Below are 11642 nucleotides of genomic sequence, written 5' to 3' on the forward strand. Positions count from 1 at the left end.
GAAGAAATAACAGGTTAAAAAAAACAAATAGTGGGTTTAAATTTCATTATTTATTTTCTCACAAAAACATTTATATTCTCTAACACATCTCGTTCATCTCTTACACATGTGTTCGAAAATTTTCACAAGTTTTTTGGTAAACTAAACTAGATCATTTGTAGATAATTATGCGGTCTAATCGTTCAATTGTTTTTTTACAATCTTACATCTATCTACTGCCGCAGACACTGCACCGATTATGGCAGAACGGAAACCTGGAAACAACATAATATCAAAATTAAATACAATTAAAAAAAAATTTACAATATAAATACCACACAAAATTTACAACAAAAATCAGAATTTGTATCGAAAGGATCCGATCGTAATTTAAACGCTTCAAGACTTATATTTCTTGTCAATAATTTATTTTGGATTGTCAATGCTAGGCAATTTCTGAGTATCGTTTAAAGGAGGGTAGAGGTAAGGAGAACCGTCCACTTTCATCACTAAATAACAGTTCAAAAATCCTCCAAAATGGCGCTAGCATAGGCACAGGGTATGATATGAATTGAGCAGTTGTTAATTGCTTCAAGTATGCTGAGTTAGGAAATTTAATATATTTAATTACTAGAGTAGCTAGTGACGGTGTAGTATCATCCGTGTCTACCAATCTAACCCAAAAAATTAAACTAGACTTTACCGTTTTTCTCCAAGTGATATGTTCCCTCAGCGGTAGACCCTGCGGGACTGGTGACATTGTCTTTCAACATGGCTGGATGATCACCAGTTTTGACCATGGCTGCGGAACCCAGGGTGGTTTGGGCGGCCAGGCGAAGTGCAAGGTCGCGAGGTAAGCCACAACGAACTCCACCATCAGCTAGAGATTCTATTAGCATGTAAACCTAAGAATCAACAATAAAAATAATATGGGAAATATAGCATAGTTCTTCGACCGTATTTACTCCGCTTGTTTTCGAAACAAATTTTTACAAAAGTATGCAATTTTCAGTTAAAGCCGATTTCTAAAAACCATTTAACTCTGTTATTAATACCTATATTATATACCTCTGATATTTATACCACCTAAGCAATAATAAAATAAAAAACATTAATTCTAATTTTCAGTTTTATAGTAAGTACAACGCTACAACATTACTGCTTCACGGCAGAAATAGGCGGGGTGGTGGTACCCTACCCGGTGCGGTCTGACGAGACGCCCTAACGCTAGTAATTACGGAAACTATAATTTTACGGGTTTTATTACACGATATTATTCCATCATCGTGAAAGTCATTCGTGAACATGTGATAAGCAAGTATTTAATTTTTAAAAATGGTATACCTACGTTCTCCGGATTCGAATACCGGCATAGTTGCATCGCTCGATACGAACGCCGCGCGTTTTATCCTTTAGGCCACGAAAACTTCTTTAGACTTTACTTTACTAAGAATGTACTAAGTAAACTTCAAAATTCACTCACATAAGCGGGTCCACTTCCACTAAGGGCGGTTATAGCGTCCATTTGGTACTCTGGTACCTCATCGCAGGTACCCACCGCCTTGAAGAGCTGTGACGTCAGTTGTGCGTCTTCCGCTGTGGCTTTAGTACCGCGACTAAAGGCAGCTGCGCCTTCTTTCACTAACGCCGGAGTGTTTGGCATTACACGAATCACGCGAGCCTCAGAAGGCAAATTCTAGAAAATATATCTTTACTATTAATCAATTTCAATTGTTGCTGTGTGTTCAGTCCAGTCTGCGAAGTTTTCTGTGGCTACATTTTCACGCTTGAAAAATTGAATCATACTTGTCAGGTCTGAGTTACAAAAAAACAAAGTTGTTGTAGAATGTATTGAAACTCTAATTCTGTCTAGTTTCTGCAGCAAACAGCTTTTTTGTTGGAAATAAAATATATAAAAATTAATAATATCAATACCGATTCGACTGTAGCGATAGTAATTCCCATGGCAACGGAAATGAAGAGTTTATTCTTTGCCGAGGGCAGGTTTTTTATCTCTTTAAGAGCGGGTACCACGACATCGGGCTTGACAGATACTATCACCACCTCAGACCTCTCCACCACGGATATGTTTTCGAATAACGCTGTAGCTCCCAAGCCCTGGAATGCAAACAAAATAATTTTCACTATTACAGTTTTAACAATATCATACCAACACTTACTGGTACCTATTTTTACCATAGCGGGTAGTTAACGGGATACGACAAATATTCCTCAAAATAAACAAAACAAAAAATGTAAAACGTAATAACTGTAGATTAATTGGTAAGAAAAAGTCATGACGTCAAATGTGCAAAAGCAATAAGATGATACATGCATTTTCAATGCAAAAGTTCAAAACGGGTCATTTTGGCCCGTTATGGTGTGTTTAGTGTTAATAGCTTTGTGTGGATGTAACGGAATCATTGAACTGATTTTCACAGACTTCAGGACCTCCCATTATCATTTGCACAAGTAGCAAGGACCGATAATAATACAATAATTTTATATCTTCCATCTAATATCTTGAATAGTTTCCACAGAATTTGAAAGAAAGTTAAAATTTATTGTTAATTCGTTTAGCTATTTTAGAGACGTTTCTTAGTTTTTAAACTAGACGTTATTGTTTTGTTTATAAATAATTGTATTCTTTAACGTCGTTATAAATAAGACACGAATTGTATAGATATTTTATTTAAAAAAAAACCTGAAAAGCTTTGGCGCTGGCAACATCGGAAGGATGACAGCTAGCTGTGATTTCGTCGGGTTTTGCCAGACCTGAAAATGAAAACAATGAAAATGAATATGATCCTCATTTAGAGTTTTTATTGGTGATCATGGAGCAATGAGTTTTTACGTATGTACATATGGTCATTGTCTTCAAATCGCTGTAAAATCAGAAGACGAAAAGTTATTTCAATTTAATGTTGTGACGTATTCATATAATTTTTTATATTCCTATTTTCGCGAGAGAACTGTTTTGCAATATTTTTGAGACTTCGATCTCAAGGCAATGAATGCTCTCGTTATTATGTCTAAGCGATCTGAAAACCGCTAAGTTTCAAATATGGGGTGGACTGGATAGGCTTCCACTGGTCTATTATTAGCCAAGAATATTCTTGAATTATATTTACCCGCCGAAATAAAGCCGTTCGCCAAAGCAAACGCAAGCCTGCCGCCGCCTATAAATCCGATCTTCATAGCTTCTACTAATGGTACTGGAATTAAACAAAGATGATTAGTTTATATAAAATATTTTATGGATAAAATTTACCTTTTTTCCATTCTTTTATTTAAATCGTTACTGCTTTAATCAAATACCAAAGGCGGATTCACTACTGTAGAATGAAATGAAAATAATCAGCAAAAAGACCCGAATATTATTTAAATAGTGTGTATAATAATACTAAAATAGATTAATTTTCCCCAGCACTATATAGGTTGATTTACAGAACACAAGTTTTTCAATAAAGAGCCATTCCTAAGACAGTAAAAAGTACATATTCTTGAAAATACTTAGTGTCAATGAACACGACAACTAATTCTAGCTTACGTTCTTTTTATCTTTTTCAATGAAAACAAAATTAATTCAGGACACAAAAGTCACAATTCCAACTAGGCTTTGTTATATAATGTTGGATGCGACATAGCAGTGGCCCTGACATTACCGAAGTTCATGGTCCATGACCACTTGTGGTCCTGTGAGTTCGTCTGCCTTCGACAGCAATACAATAATAGCCCATAGGATTTAATTTAAAAAAAATTCGGCTAATGTCATTCAATCCCTGAACTGTATCAGATGTTTGCCGTCCTGCTTATTTGTCAATTGAGGAAGTCATACTTTTCGGCTCGAAGGACCATTCAATCCTAATGTAGATCTCGTGTCTCGAGCCTATGATTTCTATGAGGCGTCATCATCAGCCTATAGCAGTCCACTGCTGGACATAGGGCCTCTCCATTTGCTCGCCACTGAGCACGATCACCGGCTTCTCTAATCCAGCTCTTGCCAGCCACTCTACATAAGGGCATAGTAATCACTCATCACTAAGTGCGGGAAGTTTTTACAAGAGGTCATTGTGTTAATTGTCTATTAATATTGTATGACTTCTGTGTCTGTGATAAAGTTAAATATAAATAACAATACAATAATATAAATAAAACATTTTACTGTATATTAGTCATAATATTATTATGTACGAGTACTGTGATATTTAGGTATTTGGAAGTATCTTGCGTTCTCCGCTACTTGTATACTTGTCTTATTAATGTACAAGTCACGTCAATGGAACATGATGTAATAGTTCGGTTTATTTCGGATGTCATGTTTTCTTTGATTGTTATTTACCTATTACTTCGGCGGATTCTTTTTTTTTTTTTGAGTTTATGGCCTTCGCTGGATTCTTAAGATAGGCTAACATAATTATACACTTAATATTTGATAGGCTAAGAACAGACTTTTTAGACTCTGGGGCCTATATGAAAGTTTTACTATTAAATTATTCTGTTTTTCTAAATCAAACAGAAGGATTTTTCGTGTAACACTTAAAGATATTGTTTTAAATATTTGGTTCGATTTAATTAGATACAATTTAATAGTAAAACTCTATCAACAAACATGTCGAAAGTGTAACTTCGGTAGAAAGAGAGAGAAAACTATTATCTGTCGTTTTTGAAATTGAAATCTTTTAAAATCTAATCGTGTATTTTCAATAATTTAAAAAAGTTTGGCTACGGAAAAAAATTAACAAAATACGTCTTTTAGAACATTATAAATATTTTTATTTATTTATTTAAATGGAACAAATCTAATTCATGTCGATATTGTGTTTAATCAAGTGGAAATCTTAAAATATATAAAGTTAATAACATTATTTCCTTAAATAGAACATGTTATTATATGTATCTAAAAATAACTAATCACGACTTACATTTTGTGACGTAAAGTACGTCACGCGCAAACTCCACAGCGTTCGACAACTGACTGATCGAATTTTATTTAGTCCATAGGTTATATTCTTATTAGGAACGCTATCACTGTTATCACTTCAAAGAGACAAAACTGTTATTATTATACGAACGATGCAATTACAACACATATTTTTAGCAACAAATAAGACGTGTTCGAAGGCATTGTTTGAGGTTTTCATTAGTTATTGTTTTATAGTCGTGACTTAAACGACTAGACGACCTGTGTACTCGCATCGTGCTGGTGTTTAAATCCCATAGACAGGTACTTATTTTTCTAATGAAATACATACTTCACTCTATTCACAAATGAGTTCCGCAGTGAAGGAGTGACATTGTGTAAACAAAAATCAGAACCACAAAAAAATTTTTGTTACTTTAGAATACCGACAAGACGTCGTGTCTCAAGGCGTCAGGCACATTGTGATGTCCATGGGCCTCGGTAACCACTTAACATTGATTACATAATGTATTGATTGCACAATGTTGTTCATTCATCTTGGAAGTCGTTTGTGAACGTGTATTATATACGTATTTTCTTTCAAAAAAATAACACGTGTCTGCGGCATTTGAACCCCGGCACAATCACATCGCTCGAGACTAGTACACAGAACGTCTTATCTATTAGGCCATGACGAATTAATGTACTGGAATCTTATTAAATAGCTTTTTTGCCAACCTACTGCTAATAACCTTGAGGGGTTATGCTAGCTTCACCTCACGGGGCTCAGCCTGGGAGACTTTGCTAGTAAGAGCAGTGCTTCGCTGAATCTACCTCCGGATCGGTATCGCGATCCACTGAAATCCAGCAAGAAGCTCAGTGGGCTATGCCTATGGGTTAATTTACACGACTAACCCTTCGTTGCATTCGATGGGTTCGACGAGAACAGTGACCGGTGTTTGGAATGCCTTGTCTTGTCGTGGTCGCCGGAAATTACATACCTAAACCTGTGGACCGAATGGTAAACAGTCGACGTCGCCCTAAATACGTCATTACGGATTCTCTCGATCCATTAACGGTGCTTTTAGGTACCTCGAGCACCGGTCACCGTCCTCGCCAAACCCATCGCTTGCGACGAAGGGCTCGACGAGTAAATTAACCCATAGACGCAGCCCACCAAGTTTCTCCACAGATCTTTTCAGTGGGTCGCCTTTCCGATCCGATGGTAGATTCGGCGAAGCACTGCTGTTACTGGGGCCAGTGTTAGCAACACGCCCAGCTTGAGCCCCGTGAGCTCATCTACACGTCAAGGAGAAGCTGAAATAGCTCGTTTTGAAGTCGACGTGGCCTAACGGATAAGACGTCCGGTGCATTCGTGTTGAGCGATGTACCGGTGTTCGAATCTCAGGTGGGTACCAATTTTTCTAATGAAATACGTACTCAAAAAATTATGTTCGCGATTGACTTCCACGGTGAAGGAATAACATCGTGTGACAAAAATTAAACCCGCAAAATTATAATTTGCGTAATTCCTGGTGGTAGGACCTCTTGTGAGTCCGCGCGGGCCTATTTCAGCCGTGAAGCAGTAATGCGTTTCGGTTTGAAGGGCGGGACAGCCGTTGTAGCTATACTGAGACCTTAGAACTTATATCTCAAGGTTGGTGGCGCATTTGCGTTGTAGATGTCTATGGACTCCAGTAACCATTCAACACCAGGCGGGCTGTGAGATCGTCCACCCATCTAAGCAATAAAAATTCTAATGACTTTTCTTTGATAATTATCAGCCAACAAGAGAGGAGTCGTCTAAATTGCTTTCACAATCGATTTACGAATGAACGCAATAGTTGCCAATGACTGGAGGTCCGCTTCAATAAAACATATTTGTAGATCAATTTACGGCAATTGGTTGCTCACAGTCAGCCTTGACGACAATTTGCCGTCAGCTTGTTTAAATGAAATAGAGCCATTAATATTTTACATTTTACGTTGTCTGTATACGTAAGTATTGTTGAATGTAATATAAAGTTTGTTTCATCACTGTAAAAAGAGAATAACTATTAGGTATTTATGAGAAAATATTCCAGTAGTGTTATTTATGATTAATTGGTGTGGTTGTCGTATAAAGGAAATAATACATTTTTTTAACAGAATAGATAACCGAGTTAGACAATGATAAAACTACAATATCATTATTAAAGTTAAATAAGTAGGCATATTTGAGGTTAGCTCACAAACTACTGGTCAGGTCTTGGTAAATGGGACCACTTGAGAAGTATCAGCTGTCAATCAAAAAACGAGAATCATTAAAATCGGTTCACAAGAAAGGAAGTTTCTGAGGTAATTAATATACACAAAAAATGCAATTAAATTGAGAACCTCTTACTTTTTAGAAATCGATTTAAACTGTTTTGGTATAATGCCTTAATTAATAAACCTATTTTTTATTTATTTTTTCCTACCTATGCTGATAGCCTTGAGAGGCTATTCCAGCTTCACCCTAACGTTTGTAGGTGAGCTCACGGGGCTCAAGACGGAGAGTTGCTAACACTGACCCTAGCAAGAGCAGTGCTTCGCAGAATCTACCACCGGATCGGAGACGCGACCCACTGAGAAGATCCGGCGAGATCTATAAACCTATAAGTATTTAACATTAGTTTGTAACTTGTCTTCAAACTGTTTTTTTTAAGGGTTGGGAGTCCATGAAAATGTTTCTTTCTTTATACTGATGTGAAAAAGCCCCTGGGATCTTGAGAACAACTGAGACGAATCGAATGTGCTGAAATCCTTCCAAAGGCTCAGGCTGTAAATCTTTTGAAAGAGTTTAACGTACCTATATTAACTTAAGGTAATGTTTTTTATCAGGTTATTTTTGTTTTTCAAAAATTATTTAGCAATTTCTGCAAAATATATGAAAATAAGCTCAGAACTAAAAGGGTTAATTTAGAAAATTGTGGGACAATGCTTATAAAAGTACGAGGACACGAAAAACGATTTATAACTTAAATTTTATTTTTAAGCTTTTTTTTTATTGCTTGGATGGACTCACAAGAGGTCTTCCTACCAGTAATTACGCAAATTATAATTTTCCGGGTTTGATTACTAGCTTACTTATCTATACTAATATTATAAATGCGAAATTCTACTTTTAAAAGCTTTAAGTTATTAGCGATTTTTATTTTAAAAATGAGTTACTCTCCATATGGGTTACTTTTCATGAAGAAATCACTTTTTTTTATTTGCCTATGAGCCAGTAGTCTCTTAGGGCTATTCTGGCTTGACTTTGGTTAGTGACCGAATCACAGGGCCCAGTTTGAAAGAATTTACTAATATCTGCCCTAGCAAGAGAAGTGCTACGCTGAATTTATCACAAATTGAAGTCGCGATCAACTGAGAAGATCTGGTGGAAATTCGGTTAAAAGAAATCGCAAACCTCATTTTCGTTTCATTTTGGGTTTCGGTTAAATCTACGTCTTCCGAATCGAATTTTTTAATGTCGCTTGAGATCAAGTGACAAATATATCTGTTCAATCTAGTCCATATCTAGTCATATATCTATCATAAAGACGCTTCGTCTTCTCGCGGATCGTAAGAAATTTTAGGGTTTTTTTTTCCTTTTTACATTCTTCAATTTAATATGACGATAAGCTACCATTTTTTCATTCATCGAATCAATTCAATAACGAACAATTTTGCTGATAGCAAAGATTGAAACTATAGTTTTCCTTTTGTCTTCGTTTATTTCTTGATGAATGTTTGTTGTTCTGCAGTTGTTTCATTAAGACAGAGCGTGTGACACGCTGAATGCCAATTAATATAGCGGCTGGATCCACAAATACAGATTGTGTCTCAATTTTTAGCTCGCGAACAGTGCGAGTTCGAATAAGAAAACGGCTTTGTAAGATGTTTTTTTTATTTTTTATTTTTTTTATTTGCTTAGATCGGTGGACGAGCTCACAGCCCACTTGGTGTTAAGTGTTTACTGGAGCCCATAGACATCTACAACGTAAATGCGCCACCCACCTTGAGATATAAGTTCAAAGGTTTCAAGTATAGGTACTTACAACGGCTGCACCACCCTTCAAACGCATTACTGCTTCACGGCCGAAATAGGCAGGGCGATGGTACCCACCCGCGCGGACTCACAAGAGGTCCTACCACCAGTAATTACGCAAATTATAATTTTGCGGCTTTCATTTTTATTACACGATGTTATTCCTTCACCGTGGAAATCAATCGTGAACATTTGTTGAATACGTATTTCATTAGAAAAATTAGTACCCGCCTGAGATTCGAACACCGGTGCATCGCTCAACACGAATGCACCGGACGTCTTATCTGTTAGGCCACGACGACTTCAAAAGATGTGGGGCGGCTTTTTACAAAAATATAGATGCCAAGTTCCCCCTATTCTTAAAATCGTGATCGTTCTGTAATAATCTTGTAATAATAATAATAATAATAATAACAAGCTCCTATAGCTTGTTATTTACCCAAAAATATATTTCTTACCATGCAAAAAGCCACAATTTTAAATACGTGCCGAATTGTTCGGAAGTTTTTGCAGGACGAAACATCAAACGAAACTTAAACTGAAAATGAACTCCACTTGGCGTAAGCCCGTGGCTTTTTCAATATTTACCGAAATACGAGAATAAAAACTTTGTAGGTACATAATAATAATAATAATAACGGAATTGTTTGCGACAATTCCTCAAACGTCGTGTAACCAATGTCTATAACACGGTACTCAGTCACATTGACCTTTATTACCGTATATGAGCCGATAAGCTCAGATAATCAACAAATGTACGTTACGAATGCAATTTTATCCTTTTTAATGTGGTTTAATGTGTAATTTATCGATGGGATGTCTAAAAATGGATCATCGTGGTACACTCAAAATCTTGTATCGGTTTTAATTAAATGCATATCTTTGTTCGTCGGACAGTTAACGTAAAATAGGAATGCATGCGCTTTAATTAAAAACTAGAGGTCCCGCAGTAGTCGAAATTCGACTATAATTGTAATTGTAAGTTTGTACACTATTATGATTGTATTTTATACTTCTATAATCACAAATTTCGCCAAGGCTACACTATAAAAAATATTAATAAAGACAAACAATATTTAATCTATTCTTAATTTAACCACAGACTTCAAGAACAAAAGTTTGACAATAAATAGTATGCATGCGTGTGTGCGTCAAATACATGGTATGTAGTGTGTGTAATGTTTTCTTTATTGATTTAATGTATCTTTTATGCATTATTTTAAAAAAATATTAGCATTGTGCACTTCTACTCTATATTCTCTATAAGTGTGGAAAATTTCATACGCAATTTTCGTAAAAAGGGATACAAAGTTTTTGCTTCACGTATTAATATATAGATATGTTGTCTTTGATAAGAGTTGACCTTTAGACGGGGAATTTCATTCACTGGATTGTATTGATTATGATGTTTTGCCGTTGTCATTTTGAAAAAGAACCGGACTATTTGAATTAAAAATATTGATAAGATGCAGCCCATCAAAACACTAAAAAAAAAAAAAACGGTCGTAAAAACAGACTAAAATGGGACTTTAATGTTACGTCTTTGCCTATTTATATTTTGTAGATGTTAGATAAAAATTACTGTCCTCCAGAATTCTAAATTTTGACGTTTAACTAGTTAGTTTGATAAAAGTACTTTTCACTCCATGTTATAAGAAAGCTTATATTATTCAGCTTTCTGTACTTATAAAGCTATTATATTATAAAGCTTCTATACTTAAAAAGAGAAAGGGTATGCCTAGATGTAGTTTTTGTTGAAAAATGACGCGGTAAACTAATTAATTATATTTAAAACTTAAATATTAACGGAATCCTATAAAAAAAAGATTTTGTAAGTTTATTTAACTGGGCCATTTCGTTATTTATTTTTTCAGATTACATATTAATAAGCTCAATTTTTTAAGTTGGTGGCTGTTACCGATATAGATTGTATGTACTTACATTTCAGCATGTTCAAATTGCATTAATATTTAATTAAAGCACGTCAAATATGAACATTAACAAAGACTTTTAATTTTTTGTTTTACTTATTTAGCTTTTAAATTTATTCGAATGATGTACGCATCAGAATCATATCAACAGTGCTACCACAACCGTGCCTATAGTTGGACTGCACGAGTGTGTGTCAAGTGATAGGGATAAAATGAACAAACGTAGGATATTTATTTCATGATGTACCTACATAATATTACTGTGTAAATATTCAACTAATGAGCGTTCGTTCTCTCGGCTTATTCGAATTATTTATTACAATCGAATAAAGTTTGAAGATGCTACATATCGACGCTTGATAGGCAAACGTGACTAAGCGACAATGCATGAACTTTACAGTAGACTAATTTAAAGTTGAAATACCCGTAGTAGAATAGCTGTAGGATTGAAATGATTTTGATAGACCTAGAAATATATATTTTTTTGCGCATCGAATATGGTTATTGCCTATCATTTATGTACAAAGCATTTATTGTCGCTTAGTCACGTTTGCCTTTCAAGCGTCGATATTTTTATTTGGTTCTACACTCTTTGACACCCCCAATGCCTTTGGTTTGTTTTTTTTTTAATTCACGCCGCCTCTCTCACTTTCGGTGTGTAAGTCGCATTGGCGATTCCGATTCGGTGTTAGTTTTGGTGAACCACTGCTCTTTTTAGGGCCAGTTTCAGCAATTCTTTCAAGTTGAGCCCGTGAGCTCGCCTACCGGTCCGACAGTA

The 11642-nt window shown here is 35.5% G+C and overlaps 1 protein-coding gene across 2 annotated transcripts; it reads right to left on the bottom strand.

Moving 5' to 3' along the window:
- Positions 1 to 31: 31 nt before the first annotated feature.
- LOC114239630 (uncharacterized) lies at positions 32 to 11012 on the bottom strand. 2 transcript variants are annotated; one of them, XM_028169922.2, is made up of 7 exons: positions 10875 to 11012; positions 3111 to 3194; positions 2684 to 2754; positions 1915 to 2097; positions 1463 to 1675; positions 683 to 884; positions 32 to 254 (listed from the first exon to the last, which is right to left on the bottom strand). In XM_028169922.2, the coding sequence occupies exons 1-7, from the start codon at positions 10882 to 10884 to the stop codon at positions 175 to 177; spliced, it is 843 nt and encodes a 280-aa protein (XP_028025723.2). In that variant the 5' UTR covers positions 10885 to 11012; the 3' UTR covers positions 32 to 174. The 2 variants fall into 2 exon arrangements, with proteins under 2 accessions (XP_028025723.2, XP_028025724.1); XM_028169923.2 differs by lacking the exon at positions 10875 to 11012 and adding an exon at positions 4905 to 4962.
- Positions 11013 to 11642: the final 630 nt, after the last annotated feature.

Source organism: Bombyx mandarina, chromosome A1 (genome assembly GCF_030267445.1).
Source record: "Bombyx mandarina strain Sakado chromosome A1, ASM3026744v2".
NCBI lineage: Eukaryota > Metazoa > Arthropoda > Insecta > Lepidoptera > Bombycidae > Bombyx > Bombyx mandarina.

Bases quoted from the DNA above. Each gene is read 5' to 3' on its own strand.
- LOC114239630 (XM_028169922.2), bottom strand. The intron at 2,755-3,110 runs GTAAATATAATT...TTTCATTTTCAG, and splicing joins GAACGGCTTTATTTCGGCGG to GTCTGGCAAAACCCGACGAA. The intron at 2,098-2,683 runs GTTTTTTTTTAA...TTTGCATTCCAG, and splicing joins CCAGCGCCAAAGCTTTTCAG to GGCTTGGGAGCTACAGCGTT.